The sequence below is a fragment of the Chiloscyllium plagiosum genome, unplaced genomic scaffold, assembly GCF_037043375.1.
Source record: "Chiloscyllium plagiosum isolate Xiang-an unplaced genomic scaffold, Cpla_swu_hap1 HiC_scaffold_28, whole genome shotgun sequence".
NCBI lineage: Eukaryota > Metazoa > Chordata > Chondrichthyes > Orectolobiformes > Hemiscylliidae > Chiloscyllium > Chiloscyllium plagiosum.
Window position 1 is genome coordinate 37,425,605 of NW_028270166.1, and position 27,032 is coordinate 37,452,636.

General features: G+C 44.1%; 1 protein-coding gene across 2 annotated transcripts in view; it reads left to right on the top strand.

The window, feature by feature from the left end:
- Window positions 1–9,116: 9,116 nt before the first annotated feature.
- Window positions 9,117–27,032, top strand: part of LOC122565209 (B-cell antigen receptor complex-associated protein beta chain-like) — a 33,399-nt gene continuing 15,483 nt past the window's right edge. For both annotated transcript variants that reach the window (XM_043720951.2, XM_087976240.1), the window contains exon 1: window positions 9,117–9,275. In XM_043720951.2, the coding sequence (XP_043576886.1) occupies window positions 9,227–9,275 (49 nt within the window). In that variant the 5' untranslated portion in view covers window positions 9,117–9,226. The remainder of the gene's footprint in view (window positions 9,276–27,032) is intronic.

Sequence of the window (27,032 nt, forward strand, 5' to 3'; positions counted from 1 at the left end):
TCAAGCTATATGTGGATCCCCGGTACGCAAACACCAAGTGTCTCTACATACTGAGGTTCTACCTGTCCCCGGTGTTGCGAAGGATAGGTCTCACTGGTCTCGCTGCCGCGGAATGCTCCAAGTGGTTGGACCGTTCCATATCACCTGTCCTTCATGGAGATGTTTATGAAGAAAAACACCTTTGACCACAAATCCATCAGGAAGTGGGCAGCACGTAGTGTCCTTGAGACCCTTCGGGAAAAGGAGAGGGCGGATCCTATCGAACGGTTCCCTGAGCAGACTGTCAAAGCCATTTGGCAGAATGCCTCATCACCAGAACTTTCCAACAAGCACCAAGACATGGCTTGGCTGGTGGTGAGAAGGGCTCTGCCTGTGAGATCCTTTATGCACGCCCGGACTCTCTGCCGCACCACACGCTGCCCTCGAAGCGGCTGCGGGAGGGGACGAGACTGTCACACACCTCCTTCTGGAATGTGCCTCTGCAGAAGAAGTCTGGAGAGGAATGCAGTGGTGTTTGTTGAGGTTTGTCCCGAGCAGTGCCGTGATGCGGGACTTTGTGCTTTATGGTCTGTTCCCCAGGACGCACACCGAGACGAACACCAACTGTACCTGGAGGATCATCAACTTGGTGAAAGACGCTCTTTGGTCTGTACGAAACCTATTGGTCTTCCAGCTGAAGGAGTTGACCCCGAATGAGTGTTGCAGATTGGCACATTCCAAGGTCCAGGACTACGTGTTGAGGGACGCGCTGCAGCTTGGGGCAGCTGCCGCCAAGGCGCGATGGGGAAAGACCACCGTGTAACACCTGCCTGCCGAAGAAAAACAGTGGGCCCACCCAGTCATTTGGGCTCTGCTGACGCCTCAGCAGAAGAGCTGGATAGTAAATGTACAGACTTGTATATAGGAAAAATAAATTTCGATATCTGTATGTAAAGCAATGTAATGTGTGCACAAAAATGGCATAACCAATTGTATAGAGATCCAAATAATTTTATGACAATGGACACTAGACAATAGACAATAGACAATAGGTGCAGGAGTAGGCCATTCTGCCCTTCGAGCCTGCACCACCATTCAATATGATCATGGCTGATCATCCTTAATCAGTATCCTGTTCCTGCCTTATCTTCATAACCCTTGCTTCCACAATCCTTGAGAGCTCTATCCAACTCTTTCTTAAATGAGTCCAGAGACTGGGCCTCCACTGCCCTCTGGGGCAGAGCATTCCAAACAGCCATGACTCTCTGGGTGAAGAAATTTCTCCTCATCTCTGTCCTAAATGGTCTACCCCGTATTTTTAAACTGTGTCCTCTAGTTCTTCACACCCATCAGTGGAAACATGTTTTCTGCCTCCAGAGTGTCCAATCCTTTAATAATCTTATATGTCTCAATCAGATCCCGTCCCAGTCTTCTAAACTCAAGGGTATACAAGCCCAGTCGCTCCAGTCTTTCAGTGTAAGGTAGTCCCGCCATTCCAGGAATTGACCTCGTGAACCTACGCTGCACTCCCTCAATAGCCAGAATGTCTTTCCTCAAATTTGGAGACCAGAACTGCACACTGTACTCCAGGTGTGGTCTCACCAGGGCCCTGTACAGCTGCAGAGGAACCTCTTTGCTTCTATACTCAATCCCTCTTGTTGTGAAGGCCAGCATGCTATTAGCCTTCTTCACTACCTGCTGTACCTGCATGCTTAACTTCATTGACTGGTGTACAAGAACACCCAGATCTCTCTGTACTGCCCCTTTACCTAAATTGAATCCATTGCGGTAGTAACCTACCTTCCTGTTCTTACCACCAAAGTGGATAACCATACATTTATCCACGTTAAACTGTATCTGCCATGCATCTGACCACTCACCTAACCTGTCCAGGTCACCCTGTAATCTCCTAACATTCTCATCACATTTCACCCTGCCACCCAGCTTAGTATCATCAGCAAATTTGTTAATGTTATTACTAATACCTAACGTTATTACTAATACCATCTTCTTTATCATTAACATATATTATAGAAAGCTGCGGTCCCAGTACTGATCCCTGCGGTACCCCACTGGTAACTGCCTCCCATTCCGAAATGGAGCCGTTTATCACTACTCTTTGTTTCCTATCAGCCAACCAACTTTCAATCCAAGTTAGTACATTGCCCCCAATACCATGCACCCTAATTTTGCTGGCTAACCTCCTATGTGGGACTTTATCAAAAGCTTTCTGAAAGTCCAGGTGCACTACATCTACTGGATCTCCCTCATCCATCTTCAGAGTTACATCCTCAAAAAATTCCAGAAGATTAGTCAAGCATGGTTTCCCCTTCATAAATCCATGCTGACTCTGACCAATCCTGTTACTACAATCCAGATGTGTCGTAATTTCATCTTTTATAATAGATTCCAGCATCTTTCCCACCACTGAGGTCAGACTAACTGGTCTATAATTTCCTGTTTTCTCTCTCCCACCTTTCTTAAAAAGTGGTACAACATTAGCCACCCTCCAATCCGCAGGAACTGATCCCGAAACTATCGAACTCTGGAAAATAATCACCAACGCATCCACGATTTCTCGAGCCACCTCCTTCAGTACCCTGGGATGTAGACCATCAGGCCCCGGGGACTTATCAACCTTCAGACCTAACAGTCTCTCCAACACCAATTCCTGGCAAATATAAATTCCCTTAAGTTCAGGTCCTTCAGCCACTGTTACCTCAGGGAGATTGCTTGTGTCTTCCCCAGTGAACACAGATCTGAAGTATCAATTCAATTCTTCTGCCATTTCTTTATTCCCTGTAATATATTCCCCTGTTTCTGTCTTCAAGGGCCCAATTTTAGTCTTAATCATTTTTTTGCCTTTCACATACCTAAAAAAGCTTTTACTATCCTCCTTTATATTTTTGGCCAGTTTACCTTAGTACCTCATTTTTTCTCTGCATATTTCCTTCTTAGTAATCCTCTGTTGTTCTTTAAAATTTCCCAGTCCTCCGTTTTCCCACTTACCTTTGTTATGTTATACTTTTTCTCTTTTAACTTTATATGTTTCTTAACTTCCCTCGTCAGCCACGGCCACCCATGCCTCTTCCTAGGATCTTTCTTCCTTTTTGGAATGAACTGATCCTGCAACATCTGCATTATACACAGAAATATCTGCCATTGTTCCTCCACTGTCATCCCTGCTAAGGTATTGCACCATTGAACTTTGGCCAGCTCCTCCCTCATAGCTCCATAGTTCCCTTTATTCAACAGAAATATTGTCACTTCTGATTGTATCCTCTCATGAAGTGTACTGCCTGCAGGATTTCCCTGGGGCAGGCTATTTCGACGTGACCTTCAGGAGCGTGAAGCAGTGCGAGCAGCTCCTGAAGGTCTTCAAGGAGAAGGAAGGGGAACCTCTGTTCTCCATCTTGTCAGCGGTCCCGTTGTGTGTGCTTCCTGCGCAGAGGAGTTGGGTTGTTACAATCCATATGGACAACCACCACGTTCCAGCAGCGGATGTCCTGACCTTCCTGAGAAGATACGTCCAAGTCGAGGGAGAAAGGACTGATGTGGTCAATCCTTTTGGGATCTGGACCAGCAAGCGTAAGGTCAGGGTAACTCTGAGCGTCGATGCCAGTGGGAACATCCTCCACCCACCCTCCAGCTTTGCCATCAGAAGAAGCAGAGGTTGCCTGACATACGCAGGGCAGCCGAAAGTGTGCCGAACCTGCGGGAGATCAGGCCACATGGCGGCGGATTGTAAGGTGACCGTCTGCCGAAACTGCAAGCAGGAAGGCCACCCGACCAAGGAATGTAAGGAGGCCAAGAACTGTAATCTGTGCGGAGAGGCGGGCCACATGTACAAGGCCTGCCCAAGACGAGGGGCCGCCACCTATGCGCAGATGGCCGGAGGTGGCAACACGAGCAGTGGACCGCCTAAGACCAGCAAGGTACCACAAAACAGCACGGGAACGGTGTCTGGAGGCACCCAGAAGGAAGAGCAGGCTGTAGCGGAGCAGACGGCAGACAGGGGGGAGGTGCAGCAGCCGATCCAAGCTCCTTCAAGACAGACGGAGGAAATGGAAGAGGAGGGATCAAAGGAGGCAGAGGATTGGATTACAGTCAAAAGCAGGAAGAGGAAACCTCACCAGGCCCCCAAAGCCACCCAGCAAAGGGGGAAACAACACCTGCACGACGAGGGTACAGGCAGCTCTTCCGACGGTGAGGACGGGCGCAAGGAGGGTCGTCACCAGAGGAAGAGACAGAGCGCTGCGGGGAAAAAGGAGGGCAGCACCGCCCAAACAGGAAAAGGCGATCCCTCTGAGGGGATGGGGAAAGACCACCCCCCAGCCAGTGAAAACCAAGAGGTACCCACCGGCCCACAGCTCCAGGTAACTGGGAACAGTGGTCCTGTGACAGCCCCGCTGTCAGACAGAGAACTGGACTGTGCAGACCCTGGGCCCGACCTGAAGACACCAGAATGGGGAAATGGCCCCAATGTGGAGCCGGACAGCTACCTCAGCCCTGGGAGGGTCCAGCAGTTTGCCGTCACCATGGGATGCTCACAGCTACCTCAGAGAGGCAAGACCAGCAGCAAATGGACACTGGTAACCTCGTAAACTGTTAAAATGGGGATAACAATTGCCAGTATCAATGTGCATAGCATCAAATCTGCTACGCGATGTGTTTCTACGATGGCCTTCCTGCCAATATTAAAGCCGATGTCCTATTTCTGCAGGAGTGTTGGATACCGCACCTCAGCAGCTACAGGAGATGGTCGAGCTTGTGGGCCTATGGGCCGTTAGTTTGGTCGGGGGGGGGGCAACGATAGCCGCACCTCCGGCCTGGGTATCCTGTTGCGAGGAGGCAACTTCACCATCTCTGAGGTTAAGGGGGTGGTGGGCGGGCATCTCCTCGTCACCGACGTCATGTACAGGAATGCTCCCCAGAGACTGATTAATGTGTACGCCCCAATGGGTAAGAGTGAACGGTTGGCCGTCCTGCAGCAGCTTCCACTGTTGCTGGCTACGTCCAGGCCGGTCATTCTGGCCGGAGACTTCAACTGTATCATTGATGCAGATGGACGATCCGCCGGGGGGAGGGGGAACAGTAAACTGGACGCCATGTTCAGAGCCCTGATGGACACGGTCAATGATGCCAAGCTGCACGACATCTTCAGCACCCCTGCAGATGGAGTGCAGCGTAGATACACCTGGTCACGGGCAGACGGGTCTATCCGCTCAAGGATAGATTACCTGTTTGTGTCCCGAACGCTCTCGGTCAGATCCACCGACGTCAAGCCGGTTTTCTTCTCTGACCATTGCCTCCTGCTGGCCGACGGTCACCTACAGGATGAGCAGCGGGCTGGTAAGGGAACGTGGAAGCTGAACACCAAGCTGTTGACCCCGGGAAACATTGAGGAGCTCAAGAGGGACTACGCAGGTTGGAGAACCGTGAAGCCCCTTTTTGAGTCCCCAGCGGACTGGTGGGAAACAGTAAAAAGGAACATCAAGAGGTTCTTCATCCTCAAAGGTGTTCAGGAGGCGAGAGAAGGTGGGGAAAACTGTCCCAGCTCCAGGAAAGTATGCAGAACCTGCTCCTGCTGCAGACGATGGGGGTCGATGTCACAGAGGACCTCAAGGAGGTGAAGGGCCAGCAAGCCTCGCTCTTTACCTCGGAGGCCTCCAAGATAATGTTCCAGTCCAGGGTCTGCTCGGTGGAGCAGGACGAGACATGCTCATGTTTCTTTTTCCAGAAGGTGCACAAAGAGAGCTCCGTGCTCAGCAGCCTGAAGGAAGAAGACGGCTCGATAACATCATCTCAGGCTGACGTCATGAGGATCAGCAAATCCTTCTATGCCAGTCTGTATGACGCGAAGCCAACCAACAGCGTGGCCTCCCAGCCGTTCCTGTCCTCTATCACGGAGGTCTTAGATGACAGAACACGGGAGAGGCTGGACCAGCCGCTATCTCTGGATGAGCTGACCAAGGCCCTCGAGTCCTTTGAACAGAATAAAACTCCCGGAAGCGATGGCTTACCGGTCGAGCTCTATTCCGCTCTGTGGGACTTGATCGGCCAGGACCTGCTGGAGGTGTATGTCAGTGTGCTTCGGGCAGGTACCATGAGTGAATCCATGAGGAAAGGCATCATCACCCTCATCTACAAGCGGAAGGGGGAGAAGGAGGAAATCAGAAATTGGAGACCAATCTCACTATTGAATGTGGATTACAAAATTCTGTCAAAGGTAATCGCCAACCGGGTCAGGTCTGCTCTGGGGTCGGTGTTTCACCCTGACCAAACCTGTGCTGAACTGGGCAGGAAGATTGTTGAGAGTCTCGCACTCCTCAGGGATACGGTCGCCTACGTGCAGGACAGAGGGTTGGACACCTGCCTGATCAGCCTGGACCAGGAGAAAGCCCTTTGACAGGATATCACATACATATATGAGAGATGTTCTCTCCAAAATGGGCTTTGGGGAGGGAATCTGCAACTGGATCAGACTGCTCTACACCAACATCGTCAGTGCAGTCTCAATCAATGGGTGGGAATCAGATAGCTTCCCAGTCAGATATGGAGTCAGGCAGGGCTGCCACCTCTCTCTCCTGCCTTGTTTGTGTGCTGCATAGAGCCATTTGCCGAGTCCATCAGGAAGGATGCGAGCCTGTGAGGGGTGACTATTCCTGGCAGCGGGGGTCTGCAGGTTAAGGCCTCCCTGTACATGGATGACATCACCGTTTTCTGCTCGGATCTGCTGTCCATGCACAGACCCATGTGCATATATGACCAGTTCGAACGAGCCTCAGGGGCCAAGGTCAACTGAGGCAAGAGTGAAGCCATGCTCTTCGGGAACTGGGCCGACTAATCCTCGATCCCCTTCACCATCAGGACCGACCACTTGAAGGTGCTGGGTATTTGGTTCCGGGGGGCTGGGGCATGCGCCAAGTCTTGGGAGGAGTGTATCAGCAAAGTGAGGCAGAAACTGGACAGATGGAAGCTACGGTCGCTCTCCATCGCAGGAAAAAACCTGGTCATCAGGTGTGAGGCACTGTCATTGCTGTTATACATGGCACAGGTCTGGCCTATTCCCAAAACTTGTGCCGCTGCAGTCACCCAGGCCATCTTCCAATTTATATGGAGATCAAAGATGGACTGGGTCCGAAGGGACTCGATGTATAAAGATCTGGGGAATGGGGGCAAAAGCACACCAATACTACCCTGATGGTCACCTTTGTGTGTGGCTGCATCAAGCTGTGCGTGGATCCCCGGTATGCAAACACCAAGTGTCACTACGTACTGAGATTCTACCTGTCCCCGGTGTTGCGAAGGATGGGCCTGGCCTCGCTTCCGCGGAACGTTCCAAGTAGTTGGACCGTTCCGTATCAACTGTCCTTCGTGGAGAAGTTTATCAAGAAAAACACCTTTGACCACAAATCCATCAGGAAGTGGTCAGCACGTAGTGTCCTTGAGACCCTTCAGGAAAAGGAGAGGGCGGATCCTATCGAGCGGTTCCCTGAGCAGACTGTCAAAGCCATTTGGCAGAATGCCTCATCACCAGAACTTTCCAACAAGCACCAAGACATGGCTTGGCTGGTGGTGAGAAGGGCTCTGCCTGTGAGATCCTTTATGCTCGCCCGGACTCTCTGCCGCACCACACGCTGCCCTCGAAGCGGCTGCGGGGGGGACGAGACTGTCACACACCTCCTTCTGGAATGTGCCTCTGCAGAAGAAGTCTGGAGAGGAATGCAGTGGTGTTTGTCGAGGTTCGTCCCGAGCAGCGTCGTGACGCAGGACTCCATGCTCTACGGCCTGTTCCCCGGGACGCACACCGAGACGAACATCAACTGTACCTGGAGGATCATCAACTTGGTGAAAGACGCTCTTTGGGCGGTACGAAACCTGTTGGTCTTCCAGCTGAAGGAGTTGACCCCGAATGAGTGTTGCAGACTGGCACATTCCAAGGTCCAGGACCACGTGTTGAGTGACGCGCTGCAGCTTGGGGCAGCTGCCGCCAAGGCGCGGTGGGGAAAGACCACCATGTAACACCTGCCTGTCTAAGAAAAACAGTGGGCCCACCCAGTCATTTGGGCTCCGCTGACGCCTCAGCAGAAGAGCTGGATAGTAAATGTACAGACTTGTATATAGGAAAAATACATTTCGATATCTGTATGTAAAACAATGTAACGTGTTCACAAGAATGACATGACCAATTGTATAGAGATCCAAATAATTTTATGAGTAAAGTATATTTTTGAAATAAAAAAAACCTAAATTAAAGTTGACTTCAGGCTTGACCTCTAAAGATGAGTCATATCAGATTTGAAATGTCAATTCTCTTTCTCTCTCCACAGATCTGTTGTTCCTCGAATATTTCTATTTTTATTTTAGTTTATTTAATACCCTTGTAAGTTCTAATATCCTACATGATAGTAAACGTAGCAATAACTGGGTTGGCATATAAATGATGGTTGTTTTAATATGGATCATTTAAGCTTTCAGCTGGTGAAAACCTAACACATGAATTCCTTCCTTAACCAAGCTGAACTCATCTTTGGGGTGAATGAGCTTAAATTGCTCCATCATTTTAAATCTGAGGGTCTGTGGTTCGAGTCCCTGTTTGCAAGTAGCTTTTTGGGGTGGCTCAGTGGCTCGCACTGCTGCCTCACAGCACCAGAGTTGTCACCAGTGTTCGATTTCATCCTCAGGCGACTGTGTATGAAGTATGCACATTCTCCCCATTTCTGCATGAATTTTCTCCTGCAGTCCAAAGATGCACATGCAGGTGGATTGGCCATGTTAAATTGACCCTAGTATCTATGGATGTGCAGGATTATCCATGGGATATGCAGGGGTGGGTCTGGGTGGGATGCACTTTGGAGGGTCAGTATGGATTTGATGAGCAAATGGCCTGCTTCCATGCTATAGGGATTCTATTCTATAATTCTGTAGTTCTTTTGGAAAGCAGGTGATTAGGATGTCTGCAAACCTGCATGAAATGCATGCACAGCCACAAAAAAAAATAAGTGTCATAGCAACCACCAGATGACAATATTTCCCTTGTCTGTGTGAAAACCACCAGATATCTTAGCGGAACCTTGCGGCAGGAAACTCTGAATCGTCAGATGCATCAGAAAAGGGTCATTTCTTACAGAGGTGATACTGTCTATTGGAGCACAATGGAGTAAACTCTGGCATATAAATTGAGAAAGCAACAATTATTAATTTATTTCTGAAGAACGTAACAAGTAAAAGGCACTCCACCTCAATGAATTTATTCAGTAAGGTGCTCATATTCCAGCTCCTGCTATCCGTAGGTGAGTCTCTGAATGATTGTAAAGTCCTGAACAATTTATTTGGAAAGAACCAACTCTTTGTATAACTCGAGACCATGTTTTAATCTAATCCTAAAATTTCTTTTTCGAGGTTTGTATTAAATGTAAATGTGTGTTATTGAAGTGTTCTTTCCTATGCAGTTGGCTAGTTTATTCTGTAAAGAAGCTCAAACGTATTGCCTTGACCAATGATACGTTTCCAACTATGAGAATCATCAAGTTTTTACATCTATTCTGAAAAAGGATTGTTCATTTTCAGGCTAGATGTAAAATCTAGATGATTTTTGAGGTTGGTCAGAGTTGTCAGCAACAAGTTAGACTATTGACAATGGGACAATCTACATGGAAGGCTATTGGATGGCTGTATAAGACTGATCAACTTGTATCTAGCGAACATAACACATCTCTTAAACATTTGGCTTTCCACATTGGATTTATTCCCATGTAATGCCCAAACAAAGTGGTGCTGAAGTCTCACTTTATTTTGTCTCACAGCCTGTTTGAGTCTACAATGTATGGGGTTAGAACCGTTTCAAAGTTTAATTGCACCCTGAGTAGGTCACACACAGCTTATTAAAATCCATACGATACCAGATTGATAACCTCAAAACAATGTGAAAACCAGGTAATGAGAAAGAAGAAACTGGAGCAGGGCGAGCCTATTTGTTTATGTAGCTTTCACTATTTGCATCAATTATCCTTTGCAGAAATTGAACAGATATTATTTTTGATATACCAAGGGAAGATACCATAAATGCTGCACATGTGAGATAAGAAAAGAAATTGTCAGAAATACTCAGAAGATCTGACGGCATCTGTGAAAAGAGAAACAAGACTAATGTTTGAATCACGTAGCCTTTCTTCAGATGCTTTGAGGTTAGACACAGGCAGCAAAGTTGTAAATGACCTTTTGTTTGTGAGGGAGGTAAAACTAGGGAGGCCAGTCCAGAGTGAGCTGTGAAGAGAGAGATGGCACGGGGCAGGGTGACACTAGGCACATGGACACAGAAGATGGCCACTGAGCCATCAGTTGGCCAACTTGACACACAAGATGGCCGCCAAATCACAATATGGAGAGAAACAGCAGAGCAGATACAGACACTGCCTGGGGTCACCAGAATGCCAGCACAAGCACTCACAGCCCAGTTGATTAGTTTAAGGCATGTGGGGGAGAAATACACATGAGTAACGAACACTGCCTGTCAAAGTGTCTGGGTCCAGCCAACACATTTTATAGAAATGCTAACAGCTTGATATAGACACAATATGAAATGCTAATAGCCAGACCTGCAGTAATTGTCCTTCTCAGGAAAAACGATTAGCGTCTATTACTACAGCATAGATTTCCATGCAGACACTGAAACCGACAATGTCCACACTGAAACTGACGATGATCACGCGGAAATTAACAAAGGTTGCGCTGGAACTGTCAAAGACTATATTGAAACTATCAATGATTATGCAATGATTGCCATTAACATATCATATTACAAAGCAAATAATCTCATCACTGACCTATTGTATCACAGCATGGATAAACGTTTCTTGACATGTGCTCTGGGTCAAGAGAAGACTTGCAGCTGACCACTGTGCTGTTGGTGTCTTTCTCTCTTCGGAGCTCTGTTATCTTCTTGTGCAATAAACTCTGTCATTGAACCCCGATTCTGACTCAGACACCGGTGATTTTCCCCACAACAGCTGGAATAGTAGACTCCAGAGGTACCAAAAGCTTGGACAAGTTGGGTAGATATCATGAAAGTGAAAATGGATTTAACTGATGCTGCAAATTTGTGAGCAGAAAGCTCATCTTAGGGTCAAACATAATTGTATTGTGTCAACATAGTCTTACTAGACCATAGGGCTGCTCTCTCATTACAGAGATACACAACCGGTGGTGATTTAACCTGAGGTTGAGAGGGAGAGTCCTTCATGGTAACCTCAGCCAGTGTTGGGAATTAAACCCAAACTGCTGCTGTGCACACTGCTTTGCAAACTAACCATCCAGCCAACTGAGCTAACCCAACCCCTTGCATATAATACAAAGATTGCAAGTCGGGTTCAGTCTCATACATTTGCCAAGGCGGTGAAAGGAATCAATTTTGAAAGAATGGCTGTGTGGCTGGTTCAAAGACAGTGGCTTCTTTACAGTTTTTTAATAAAGCAATCTGACAATTCAGAAACAGTGGAGCAGCCGAGGGAGGTGAATGTGAAGCAGAGCTGGTCATCAGCATTTTACATGAGCAAAATGATCATGTGTTTCTGGATGATGTCAGCAAGAGGAATGTGTAAATGAAAAATAAAAGGGTCCGTGTATAGATCTTTGGAGACACTAATGTAAGGGATCAGGAGGTGAACCACTGCAGTTGATTCATGGACTATGAAAGGATAGCTAAGAATGGAACAACATGAGCAAAGTCCCACACAGCTGGACATGGTGCACAGGCATCGGAATAGAAATTCATGGTCAATATATCAAAGATTCATAGAATCCCAACAGTGTGGAAGCAGGCCATTCAGCCCACCAAGTCCACACCAACCTTCTAAAGAGCATCCCACCCAGAACCATCCCTGTAACACTGCATTTCCCATGGCTCATTCATGTAGCCTGCACATCCCTGGACACTAAGGGCAATTTCTCAAGGCCAATCCACCTAACCTGCACATCTTTGGACTGTGGGACAAAACTGGAGCACCCAGTAGAAACCCACAGAGAACAGGGATAACGTGCAAACTCCGCAAAGGCAATTGCCTGAGGGTGAGGCAGCAATGCTAACCACTGAGTCACCATGCTGCCAAAGTCTATGGATAGATTGAGAAGAACTAGGGCAGGTAGTTTAACTTTTTTACAGCATTGGGACCATTCTCCCAGTGTTCGAGACCTGTGACAATGGGGCCATTCTCCCAGTGATCGAGGCCTGTGACAGTGGGGCCATTCTCCCAGTGATCGAGGCCTGTGACAGAGGGACCATTCTCCCAGTGATCGAGGCCTGTGACAGTGGGGCCATACTCCCAGAGATCAGGGGCCGTGGCAGTGGACCATTCTCCTGGTGATCAGGACCTGTGACAGTGGGGCTATTCTCCCAGTGATCGGGGTCTGTGACAGTGGGGCCATTCTCCCAGTGATCGGGGTCTGTGACAGTGGGGCCATTCTCCCAATGATCAGGGGCCTGTGGCAGTGGGGCCATTCTCCCAGTGATCGGGGCCTGTGGCAATGGGGCTATATTCCAGGTGATCAGGGCCTGTGACAGTGGGGCCATTCTCCCAGTGATCTAGGCCTGTGGTAGTGGTGCCATTCTCCCAGTGATCCAGGCCTATGGCAGCAGCAGTAGTGCCATGATCCCAGGTGATCAGGGGCTGTGGCAGTGGGCCATTCTCCTGGTGATCAGTGGCTGTGGCAGGAGCAGCAGTGCTGTTCTCCCAGTGATCGGTCCTGTAGCAGCAGCAGCACAGTTCCTCCAGTGATTGGGGATGGCAGTGTCAGCAGCAGCAGACACTTCAAGATGGCGGTGCAGCAAGGCGATATCTGCAGTCGAACAAAGGACGCATGGCCCAATAGTGCCCTGGTCTGGCAGCAGAGCCAGGGACTCTTGGTTGCGGGCCAAGTGTGGGTTCAGCGACAAAGAGATGGTACCTAAAATGGTGCGACTCCTCCATTGGTGGGTCAGGTGCAGGTGACAGTGAGGAGATTGAAATCTCCCTAGATCCCGACACAGACTGGGTCAGAAAGACCGATATTCTGAATGTTTTACTTCTTTATTTTTCTAATTTTTTCCTATGACCTATAATGATGGACTACTTACTTTTAGAGTCATAGAGTCATACAGCACGGAAACAAACCCTTCGGTCCAACCAGTCCATACTGACCATAATCCCAAACTAAACTAGTCCCACCTGCCTGCCCTGGCCCAAATCCCTCCAAACCTTTCCTATTTATATACCCATCCAAATGTCTTTTAAACGTTGTAATTGTACCCACATCCATCACTTCCTCAGGAAGTTCATTTCATATGCAAACCACCCTCCATGTAAAAAATTGCCCCCATATCTTTTTTAAATTTCCCTCCTTTCACCTTAAAGATGTGCCCCCTTGTGTTGAAATCCCCATCTGTATTTTTTGTTTGTTTCCTTCAAGGTTGATCTCTGTACCTAAGATGGCATTATATTGTGGCGACTGTAAACTTTTATACTGTACTCATTTGGGTACATGTGACAATAAAGCTAATTCAGTTCAATTCAGATCAATTCAATTCAATAATACACAACTGCTTCTTAACTCTTGCTGAAGATTACGTGTCAAGGAACGGGGTGGCATGGTGGATCAGTGGTTAGCATTGCTGCTTCAGAGTGCCAGGAACCTGGGTTTGATTTCATACTCAGGCGACTGTCTGTGTGGAGTTTGCACATTTTCCCTGTGTCCGTGTGGGTTTCCTCTGGATGCGCTGGTTTCCTCCCACAATCCAAAGACGTGCAGGTTAGGTGAATTGGCCATGTTGAATTGCCCATAGTGTCACAGGGATGTGTAGGTTAGGTGCACTAGTCAAGGGGAGAAAGTGAGATCTGTAGATGCTGGAGATCAGAGCTGAAAATGTGTTGCTGGAAAAGCGCAGCAGGTCAGGCAGCATCCAGGGAACAGGAGAATCGGCGTTTCGGGCAGAAGAAGGGCTTATGCCCGAAACGTCGATTCTCCTGTTCCCTGGATGCTGTCTGACCTGCTGCGCTTTTCCAGCAACACATTTTCAGCACTAGTCAAGGGTAAATGTAGAGTGGTATAGGAATGGGTTTGGGATAGTCTTTGGAGCGTTGGTGTGGCCTTGCTGGGCTGAAGGGCCTGTTTCCATACTGTAAGGATTCTATAAAGCCATGAAGTAACCATTTTTGTTTGGTAGTCATAAATCATTCAGAAATCTTACTGGAAGCAGAAAACATCGCACCTCTCCCTAGAGTGATGCACAGATTAACAAAGTTTAGCAGGATCTGTGAGTAAGAAATAACTAAAATCAAAACTTGGAACTTCAGCAAATATGTACGAGGAGACTAACAGACTTCAGCAGATACCCTGTATACAGATGAATGAGCAGGTCTTTGGCAGATGTAGACTAATGTACAGAGATGTGAAGTGATTCAATTTAGGGAGAAAGAATGAGAAAATGCAATATAAACTAGATTCATGACAGGCTATACCAGTGAAATGAGCAAATAACACATATAAATAGAGCTTGGAAAGTCATTCAACAACATTTGAGCAGAAGACAAGTGAAATGCCTCTGCAGGTAAAAACCTGAGAATGTGGGAAATAGGCATTCCCAAAAGCAGCAAGCTCAGACAGAACAAACTCATTCCAAAACAGATCATCAAACAAAAGTCAGATAAAAAGGAGAAATTACATATAAAAAGCCCATGAGGGAAAGGACACATGAGATTAAGATAAAAAAGACATAAGAAACGCGATCAGGAGTTGAGAAAAAAGTATAGCCCAGGTGGTTGTGTGTAAGATGACACATATCAACAGTAAAAGATTTTTTTCACTACTATATTAGCAAGAGGAGGGTCAGACAACAGCTGAAAACTATAATCTATGCAAAATGACTTCAAACTGAGGAATACTCTGAATGATTGCTTCCTTAATCTATTCACAAAGGAGCAGGAGAAACACATCTTGTCTCAACAAAGATATTCCAAGCAAAAGTTATCTCTTTGTTATAACTTAAGTGGAAGACCCAGAAAGGCAAGTTGAACATAAAGCAAATAAATCCCATGGGGTAGATGGTAGTTATTTCAGATTGCTGCAGGAGACATTGGGTGACGTTTGTGAAGAGCTGATAGTAATTATAAGGGATTTGTTAGACAGGAAAAAGATACTGGAAGATTGATGACAGGCTAAACTGGTGAATACTGTAAGTCAGAAGGAGGGACAAGGAGATGGGCACAACTATTAAAAGATTACTTTAATTCCCATTTTATGTAAAGTAATGAAGCTGATTATTGGGGTAAATGTGAGCTCGAAGTGTGTAACAGGAACTAGATAAACTGTATGGACTAAAAAGGGGAAACTTGCTTTAATGCTTTAAAAAGACAATAGCTTGCCTGAACTGTGATGTACCCTGTTACATAATGTGCCTTGATGTTTTAAAAGCTTATCATAAAGTTGCATTGAAGGGTAATTGAATAAATTTAAAGTTGTAGAGATTCATAATAAACCAGGAATGGATAAAAAAAAACTAAAAATGCTAACAGCCTTCTCAATTTGACACCTCAACATCAAAGACTTGCACACGTTGCCTTCATATTTCTCTGTTCTTGTACTCCCAGTTAAAATTGTGTCATTTACTTTATATTGCATCTTCTCATTCTTTTTCCCAAAATTAAATCGTTTCTCATCTCTGTACATTAATCTACATCTGCAAAGATCTGCTCATTTAATTTGATTATCTGTTGAAGTCTGTTAGTCTCCTCATTCATATTTGCTGAACTTCCAAGTTTTTGAAATATTAATTAATGTTAAAATTATGCCTTCTGTATGAGATTCTGGTCATTAATATGAAACAATTTCTGTTGTGCTCTCAGTACAGATAGCTAGGGAATCCAACCTTTCGGCTTTAATCTCTGTAATCCTTCCTCAGCTTTCTAAACCAGTCTGCAGTCTTTGACATGGTCCCTGATCAAATTGCTTCTCCACAAAGAAACTGCCACTTTAATCCTACGGGTTTCAGTTGTGCCGAAAAGCCTATCGTACATCATTCAAACAAGCACCTTTTGAACATTTATATGGACAACATCAACAGAACTGTTAGCTCAGCCATCTCTGTTACTTTATTGAAGTATTTAATTAGAGTACTCAAACGTGATATGCCTTTCAGAAAGCCTTGCCAGCTTTCAACATTTTGCGTACCACGAATGTCCTGATTTCTCAACCTCTCCCATCATTTGAGTCTTGGTGACTTTCATGTTAAACTACCATCAGCTATTCTCTGTCTAATGAGTGAGCAACTCTATGGTATGTGGGATGATTGCAACTTTCCCTTTTACATGCTTATATTTTGGCAAATGATACTCTTTTGTCCTATACTAATATCTCTGACAGCTTTCCACCACTGACTCTTAGATGTAGTCGCTAAGTTTATTCTAAATTTGCTTTTAGTTCTGGAACCTCTCCCTGATTAAGAGGGATTAGAAGAATTTAGGAGACTCTCTACGCTAGCACTCTTGCATCTCTCAGTATTTTGTGGCACATCCATCAACACTGAGTTATTTTTTTATTTTAAGCTCTGCCAAACATTTTAGTATCTCCTTATTTCTAACTTTCTTTTATACTGTTTCTCTTCTTCATCTTTATTTCATCTGACATTGACGGCACCCTCCTCCTGAATGGAGACAGATACAAAACACTTATTTAATACTACAACCTACCCTCTGCCCCAGAAGATCTCCTTGTTCATCTCTAAATAATTGTGATGTCCCTTTGACTGCCATTCCACAATTTGTTTTTAGGTTCCTTCTTGCACCTTCTCATGATCTATTTTCATGTACTTTTGTTGCCCCTATTTTCTAGTTCTCTCCTGCACTTTTTGCCTTCAGTAACATTCTCCACTGAACAATCAACCTGACAATAATCTTTTTTTTTTCTGTTTGATTTTAATTTCTATGCTTTTAGTAATCCAGCAAGCCAACTTTCCCATTCCTTTTCCTGAACAGTCACCTCTTAGAAAGCCATTCATTGCTTAACTACTTCATCACAGGACAGCCTTTGATTCTAATTCATTAAGTCACATTAATTCTTGATTCACTAACATTAGGCCTCCTCATTTCATATCTGTGTGTGCCTACAGCTCATCAGATGTGCTCTTTGTGGTTTATCTCACATTTTCTCTCTGTCTAATCCATCCTATTTCTGAACTGTACTGTTAAGTTGTTTGTCTAAGTTCTTGCCTGTGTCGACAAATGCTTTGTCTTGTTGTAACCCTTCCCTTGGCAAGCTTGTCCAAATCTGACTTGCTGTCGAACTACTTAACATTTTTATCAGGATATTAGAGCTGAAAATGTGTTGCTGGAAAAGCGCAGCAGGTCAGGCAGCATCCAAGGAGCAGGAGAATCGACGTTTCGGGCATGAGCCCTTCTTCAGGAAAACGTCGATTCTCCTGCTCCTTGGATGCTGCCTGACCTGCTGCGCTTTTCCAGCAACACATTTTCAGCTCTGATCTCCAGCATCTGCAGTCCTCACTTTCTCCGTATCAGGATATTACTTCATATTCTGTTGAGATTGATACTATCCACATTGTACACATCTCTCCTTCCCAGGATTGGTTCTGATGTCCCAGGAATCTTTGGTCATCACTGCTCTGCCATTTCTCCAGAAGTTTGTTGACTATTTTTTATCTTACTGCTCTTATATGCACTAGCATGTGATATGAATTCTGCCAGAATGGTCAAATAAATATTATTCTATTAACGTTATCACAACTAGATAACTATGATACTTAACACATGACAGTTGTTAGCAGTTGCATTCACTGTGGAAAACTTGTCCTCCAAATCTGATAGACTGCACCACTGGTCTCTGGAATTAAATCTGTCTTCCTCTTCCTTTGCTGATGCATGCTAGTTCTACAACCCATTTTAATTGTATACATTACAGGATTCTCAAGTTTTATCATACTAAAATGAATAGATTGGGTGACACTATTGTCATGACTATATGATGACTCCATGACTGAGATGATTGAATTCGATTTACAATAATTAAGCTAGCATGATTGACTTGTCTGACACAATTGTTTGCTTTGTAGTCTGCAGTCCAGCTTGCCTAACTATATTATTATATTTTGATGAGTTTCTGAAGAGGATTTAACACTGATAGTTTGCTTGCTGAATTACCGATCACCTATTGCTTCTTGGCAATTCATCACTTGTAGTGAAGTTTTAGCTCATACACAACTAAACCTATCTATCATACTTTGCAACTTCTAATGTGTACAGAATGCAATGTGAATAGATATACTTCAATTTAAGACAACACAGCTCTAACAATGCTATAATTATAGAAAGAAAACCTAATCTCACACATGAGTGAGCAGAACAATAGCAGATGAAATTTAATGCAGACATAAATAAAATGCAATATATTTGAAAGAAAAATGCACGGCACATAAACTTCACGATGGTGATGATTTGATAAGGTTGAAACCAAAAAAGAATCTTCATGCAAGGCTAATAACAAATCTAATCTCTTTTCTAATTGAAATTTAAGAATCTGGTTTGGTAATTGGGTGGTGGTATTAGCTAACTGACTGAATCAATCTGAATTGTTCTTGGTGGTTGGGCGTCATTAGCATGTGTGGCTAGAAAGCTACGAGTGCTGCACAGACACTCAGAGGTGGCTCATTGGTTAAGGATTGCAGGAAATTGTTTAACTCTAGCTGTCTGACATGTGTGGGTGTGCAAGGATCATTCATGAATCGGGCCTTATAGAAAAGCAAAATACTGCAAATGCGAGAAATCTGAAATAAAACCTGAAAATGCTCGCAAAACTTGGCAGGGCTGGTCACATCTGTGGAGATAGAAACAGAGTTGATGTTTAAAGTCTGAGATGACTCTACTTCAGAAGTGAAAGAGTTGAAAATTGTGTTTATTATTCTGCAGATTAACATTTGAATAGATTGTAAGGGTGCTCAGAGCCAAAGGTAAATAATTGCTAATAATGGTGAAGGAAAAATAGTGATGTACAAATGTGTGTGTGTGTGTGTGTGGTTAACTGCTTATTTTTGAGGACCCGGATTTTAAATTTCAAATGTTACAGAGTCATAGAGATGTACAGCACAGAAACAGAACCCCTGGCCCAGCTCATCCATGCCGATCAGATATCCCAACTCAATGTAGTTTTACCTGCCAGCATCTGGCCCATATCCCTCCAAACCCTTCCTATCTATATACCGGATGCCTTTTAAATATTGCATTTATATTATGGGCTGTTAGAAATAAAGCCTCAAATGCGAGGGAGACATAAGAGAAAGCCTGTAGATTTTTTAATTAACCTATCACATTGTGATATACCTGTGGAGCAGGTGTGGCTTGAACCCAGGCCTACTGGCTCAGAGGTAGAGACACTACCATTGCACCACAAGAGATCTGAAGGAGAAAATCTGTGCTCTGGCTGTTAAATCAAGAAGGTCTACAAAACTTCCAAATGGTTGAGTGGACCCCATTAGTTTGTACACTGGGTTACACCCTCAATTTGATTTACCATCTACATGAGGAAGCAGTGTGAGGGTGCACCCTGCAGGAAATTACATTGCTTTTCTCTCTGATTTTAAATTGGTTTTACATATGGAGCATAGGAAACACTCTGATCCTTCAATGGGAGGCTGTCACTTCTTTACAGCTGGAAGAGGAGTGGACTTAAACACACAACCTTCTGACTCACAGGCTGCAGACTGAACCATGGGAATTAATAGCGTACTGTAATGTTACACTTTATTCTCAAATAATGTGGGGAACTTACATGGTTGTTTCCGCACAAACAGCTGCCTAGAAAATCACTGGTGCCCAGTCTAATATTCATGCAAATATAGAGTGAGGACAGATTTATTACTATATTACCATTTATTACCATATGACCAGGCTTGTTCCACTTGCATGTGCCTCACACACTATGTTGGTCAGAACATCGTATGAAGGTCAGCAGCTACAATGTAACCTTTTCAAACTTATTTTGTATTTTCTTTGCAATGGCATGTATTATCAGGCAGCCAGCTAAAATATGATTCATTAAAGAATGCATCTGAGGATACTGCCAGAATGAAAAGAGACAATTTTCTTTTAACTTGCTTTAATATGGAGTCAGAAAAAGCTGTTTCCAGCCACCGTTCACTCTCTGTGCTGATATTTTGTTGGTATTGTTCTTATTTTACTGAATTATAGATTGTTTCTGTCAAAAAGTAGTAGAAGTACTGCAACTACAATGTCTTTTCTAATGAAAGCAACAGGTGAGTGGGTGGAAAGCAAGTGAAATGTTTGATCTGGGTGAGCATCAGCTAAAATCCCCTATTCTCGGGGAGTTTGAGCATCTTCATTAACTGGAGAGAGAGTAATGATAGGTTTCATTTACTTTGCAATGAAGACCACAGGGTTGTTTTTATACTATAGTAAAGAAACTGTGCACATTCTGGTAACCTGCACATAGCCACCTCACTACATATCCCAGTGAGAATTTGATTGGAGACGGTTGACCTTGTTTCTGAGTGTCAATTGAGAAACAAGACACAAAGAAAATTGAGAGTAACAAGACCTCGCCTCAGAATTAAGAGATTTGATACTATTATATTTCATAGAAAACACAGAACATTACAGAGCATTACAGGCCCTTCGCCCCTCGATGTTGCGCCAACCTGTGAAACCAATCTGAAGCCCATCTAACCGTCACTATTGCATTATCATCCATATGTTTATTCAATAACAATTTAATGTCCTTAATATTGGCAAGTCCACTACTGTTGCAGGCAGAGCATTCCACGTCCTTACTACTCTCTGAGTAAAGAACCTACCTTTGACATCTGTCCTGTCAAATTTTTATCACCACTCAATTTAAAGCTGTGTCCCCTCATGCTAGCCATCACCATCCAAGGAAAAAGGCTATCCACCCTATCTAGTCCTCTGATCATCTTGTATACCTCTATTAAGTCACCTCTCAATCTTCTTCTCTCTAAAGAAAACAGCCTCATGTCCCTCAGCTTTTCCTCATAAGACCTTCCCTCCATACCAGGCAACATCCTGGTAAATCTCACCTGCACCTTTTCCAATGCTTCCACATCTTTCCTATAATGTGGCGACTACTACTGTATGCAATACTCCAAGTGTAGCTGCACCAGAGTTTTGTACAGTGCAAAATGACCTCATGGTTCTGAAACTCAGTCCCTCTACCAATAAAAGCTAATACATCATATGCCTTCTTAACAATCCTACCAACCTGGGTGGCAACTTTCAGGGATAATTGCACATGGACACAGAGATCTCTCTGCTCATCCACACTACTAAGAATCTTACCACTAACCCAGTAACTCTGTATTCCTGTTATTCCTTCCAAAGTGAATCACCTCACACTTATCCACACTAAACTCCATTTGCCACCTCTCAGCTCTGCAGCTTATCTATGCCCTACTGTAACCTGCACCATCCTTCCGCACTGTCCACAACTCCACCGACTTTAAGAGTCACCTTCAGTCTTCCCAGTGTTTGGTGCGGGACCTGTCAGCCTCACCGGTGGCTGCATTTCCGAGATCATCCCAGTGCAGTCTCATGGCGGTGGCATTGTCGGTGGAGGCAAGATGGTGCTGAAGAATGCTGGCAGGGTTCCAGCAGTGCAGTGCAGTGACGGGCCTCGAGGCTGGCCAACTGCTTTGTGCTGGTGTTAGTCTCAGCATCGGCTGATGTACCTGGATCTAGGCCTATGGCTAAGCACTTACAAGAAGGATTATAATGTTGAACTTATAACTTTATTTTCTACCTTTATATTCTACGTATTGGCTTATTTAAGATGGCACTGGTGTGAGGTGACATTACACAACACTTTTCACTGTATTTGTAACAAATACATGTGGAAATAAATTTAAAAATCCAATTGTAACCTTGGAAGGAGACGATTCAGGTATCAACAATAATACCCAAGACCTGATCTAGCTAAGATTCCCCAGAACAAGCTGCATGTGTAGAGTAGATGGGCGTTGTCTGCTCCGTTTTAGACCATAAGTCAACAGATCGCTGTTTATCAAAATTAAGGCCTGATTCGGCTAGAAACCAGAAAATCTCCTCAAATTTTAGCCCTTTCTATGAAAATGCACTGACACTGAAGTTGTTTTCACATCTTAGAAAACTCTAATGGGCACCAATATGTTCACTGCTGCGATGTATGGTCTGCTGGTCACCAGATAATGTAAGTGTATCTGTCCCAGTGGAATACCCTTCCGGGTCAGGACTTGACATTGCTAAGAGCTGCACTCAATGTCCAGTCTGTCCAGTCTTGACTTATCTGACCCTAATGGAATTCAGGGTTGACTGTGACATACTGAGTAACATTATATTTTCCCAGGTTATCATTTTCACTCTTCCAAAATATCGTTCATGATAAAAGTGTACAAACACTTGTGATTTTGTGTTGTGCTTAATTGTCCTTTGTTTTCAGGTGGGTAGCTAACTGTAAACTCCACCTGCTAAAACAGCTGACATATTAATGCTTTAAACATTTATCTGCTTATATATGTTATATTTCTTGGTACCTTCTCACATCTTTAGGGCATCCTATAGTTTTAGAGTCATAGAGTCAAAGAGATGTACAGCAAAGAAACAGTTTAGTCAATGGGCTGCTGTTGTTCCGGCAGCCAACTTATATAGAGGAAGGTCTCACAAACAGGTTATTAAACAAATGACTAGTAAAGTTAGGTTTTGCCGTTGAGGAGATTTCCCCTTCCTACACCTAATTAGTAATATGTCCTGTTTGTGGCGAGGGAACGTTTCTGGTTGCCATTTTGAAGAAAGTCTGATCGTAAGGGCACCTCTCTGACTTTGAAAACCAGTTAACAGCAGCTTTCTCTTGGTTGGGGTGGAGAGGAGAGGAGTATGAATGCTTATTGGAAGCCCAAAGAGTGGTTTATTGGTCAATAGCTAGATAGGAAAACATAGGTTCTATTTATAGCTGTTAATGGGAAATTTTAAATTTTTAAAAATGGGTACATTTGGATTAGATCAGAAGTAAAACCTTAAAAGCTTCAAATCAGAAACCCCAATTTCTGGATTTTGGGGTGGGTGGGAGTGCAGGCATTGGGAATGTAGGCATTAGCCCCTCCCACAATGTGCCACCCCCCCCCCCCCCCCCCCACTTAAACATTTTAAGCAGGTCTTCATGTCTCAGACTTTTTTTTTAAGTATTGCTCCAGTTTTAATGCTAGCTATCTGGGTTTCCAGTAATTGTTAACAATTTGAAATAGGGCTGCGAGGGGAGGGTGAAGGTGCACTGACTGTTAGGGTAGGGTTAACCTTAATCTTAAGCATCACTGAAACCATTTTGTATGAGCTAGATAGACCCTGGTCACCATAGTGTAGACTTGCTGCTACCATCCTCTTTTTAGATTGGATGCAAGATGCAGTTAATTGTTTGAGAGCAATCAGTTTCAAATTACATTGGTATAATGGATGACTATGAGGCGGCATATATGTCTATGTTCTTTGAGATTAGATTAGATTCCCTATAGTGTGAAACAGGCCCTTCGGCCCAACCAGTTCACACCAACCCTCTGAAGAGTAACCCATCCAGACCCATTTTACTCTGACTAATGTACCTAACACTATGGGCAATTTAGCAGGGCCAATTCCCCTGACCTGCACAACTTTGGACTGTGTGAGAAAACCAGAGCACCCGAAGGGTACCCACACAGACACAGGGAGAACGTGCAAACTCCACACAGACAGTCACCCCAGGCTGGAATCGAACCTGGGACCCTGGTGCTGTGAGGCTGCAGTGCTAACCACTGAGCCACCGTGCTGTGGAGTCATTTTGCTTTTCTTCACCATTCAAGAGGTAGTAAGCCTGTGGAATTTTCTACCACAGAAGATTGTGGAGACTAAGTCTTTGGATATATTCAAAAAAGATTGTTACATTTTTAGATGTTAAAGGCTACCAGGAGATATGGGGAGAAATCAGGAATATGGCATTGAGATAGATGATCAACTGTGACCATGTTGAATGGTGGCGCAGGTTTGAAGGGCTGAATGGCCTACTGCTGCTCTTACTTTCTATGTAGGTCAGTATGAGAGAGAAGTGATGAGCTGAGATGGAATAACACTGCTGCGAATCTTGGAAGCAGTCTTTTGGAGGAGTGATAGCCAGATTTATGATTTAGTTATTATGAAACATACCCAAATATTAACAATTTTCCATAATACTTTGGGATTGCAACTGAAAAGTATTTAAAACAAATAATAAAACACTGTTTTAAGGAACTTATATTTAAAATTTCTGAATAAAACTAAACTGGCTGCCAATGGATCAAAACATTGCTTGAGTCATGTCAACACAGTAATAGCTCCAAAATTTACCCAGACTTTGGCACTAAACAGATTATATCATGTCATTCTGTAACAACCATAAGGCCAACTGGAAAATTAAAATGCAGTACAGTGCATTTCCTTTTCTTTCAATTGAAAAACCCAAAGGTCTTGCAGGACAGAGACATTGGAATACTGTGTCCAGTTCTCGTCACCCAGTTATTGGAAGGATATTATTAAGCTGGAGAGGTTCAGAAGTGATTTACCATGATGTTGCCGGGTATGGATGATTTGAGTTATAAAGAAAGGCTGGATAGGCTGGCAGCATAGAAGGCAACCTGCTAGAAGTTTATTTTTTTAACGAGAGATATATATAGAGTTGATGGTAGTTGTCTTTTCCTAGTATTGGGGATTTCAAGACTAGGGGCACATTTTTAAGGTGAGAGTTAATAAAGACATGAGGGGTAAATTTTTTACCCACTGGGTGGTTCACATGTGGAATGAACTCCTTGATGAAGTGATGGATGTGGGTACAATTACAATGGTTAAGAGACATTTGGATAGGTACATGAATAGGAAAGGTTTGGAGGGATATGGGTCTGGAGCAGGCAGGTGGAACCACTTTAGTTTGGGATTATGTTTGACATGGACTGGTTAGACTGAAGGATCTATTTCCATGCTGTATGACCATACGACTATGATTCTATGACAGCTCCACAAATTTCGATTATAGAGAAAGCAAAGCTGAAACGAAGAAAGAGAGTTGCACCCGTAAAATGCACATTTTCTGGGGATATTCCAAAGAACTTCACATTACTTTAATTACATTGAAGTGTAATCACTTGTTGCCTAAGTGAACACAGCCACCAATCCATATACAGAAAGATCCCATAAACAGCGATGAGATAGCTGAACTGGTTGATTCAGTTTGGATAGTGTTAGTTGATGGATAAATGCTGGCGGAGACACTTGAAAAACTCCATTGCTGTTCATAGATTGATGTAATGGACACTTTTATATTCATTATTGATGGAGTCTTGATTTACTGTCTCATTCAAGAGGTGTACTTCTGTCAATCTATCTTCACTTCAGTAGTAGCATGACAGTCTGATTATGTACTCAATTATAAACGAGGTGATGAGTACATGTCCTTCTCAAGGAATTTATTCGATCTCTAATTGAGTGTTTCATGATGAAGATGTTGCTTGGAAAACAATCTTCCTGCATTTGGTGTGTCAAAAAGAAATTAGGCCAGATCCTGCTTGAAATGTTGTTAAACTTGAAAGGGTTCAGAAAAGATCTACAAGGATGTTGCCAGGGTTGGAGGATTTGAGCTATAGGGAGAGGCTGAATAGACTGGGGCTGTTTTCCCTGGAGCGTCAGAGGCTGAGGGGTGACCTTACAGAGGTTTATAAAATCATGAGGGGCAGGAACAGGGTAAATAGACAAGGTCTTTTCCCTGGGGTCGGGGACTCCAGAACTAACAGCATAGGTATAGGTGAGAGGGCAAAGATATAAAAGAGAACTAAGGGGCAACTTTTTCACCCAGAGGGTGGTGCATGTACAGAATGAGCTGCCAGAGGAAATGGTGGAGGCTGATACAATTACAGCATTTAAGAGTCATCTGGATGAGTATATGAATAGGAAGGGTTTAGAGGGATATGGGCCAAGTGCTGGCAAATGGGACGAGAGTAGATTTAGGATATCTGGTCGGCATGGACGAGTTGGACCGAAGGGTTTGTTCCGTGTTGTACATCTCCATAACTCTATGATTCTAAGTGGTACTATCACTGAATACACAATGAAAAATAGTGCAACATTGTTTTCAAAGAAGAGTATTTTTCATCAACACGATGGCATTGCACACCTTTTGAGCAGTTGGGACTTGAACCCAGCCCAGGGCTAGGGACACTATCACTGTACCACAAGGGGGCCAAGTTATTTTTGCATCAACCTGTTCAGAGGTGTTATTGCATGCCTCTGTGGCAGGCAAGGCTTGAATCTGGAACTCCTGGCTCTGAGGTAGGGATGTTACCCTGTGCCACAAGTGTCCTTCATATGGAGTGCACCACAAACAGCCCTCATCATGTTCTCATCTAAAACTTGCTCAAGTGCAGGTAAATGTTCAATTTAAACACCCTGCTTGTGACCTTCCACAGATTTAGAAACAAAACTCAAACCCATTGGATTAAAGAATTGTGGAATTCTGAATACAAAATAATTTAAGGAACAGAAGGCTCATCTATGTCTTTACCTTCTCTGTAGCTCTAAATCCATATTCTACATTCTGTTCTATTACCCTGATGTACTTATGTATGGTATGATTTATCTGGATAACATGCAAAACAATACATTTCACTGTATCTTGGTACACCTGAAAATAATCAAATCAAACCAAATCCAAACAAATCATGTGCGATAGTCAGATGGTAAGGTCATGGTGAATAATTGGAGATTTGCCCGGGAGTTAGACAATAATTTTTCTGTCTTACTTTTCCAGTGTAAAATTTATGTAATAACAACAGAATTGTCTGAAGCTTCCAGCATCGAAATAGAGTTGGAGACTTTCAAAGCATGTTTTAGGGCCTCAAAGAGAATACAGAAGAGATTGGCTGGAATAGCACTGGGACTTTATTCCAGTCTGTTCACTTTACTAATGGGGGTATGATTTTCTAAGAATAGAGAATCTTAAGAGCCCATTCATGTGGT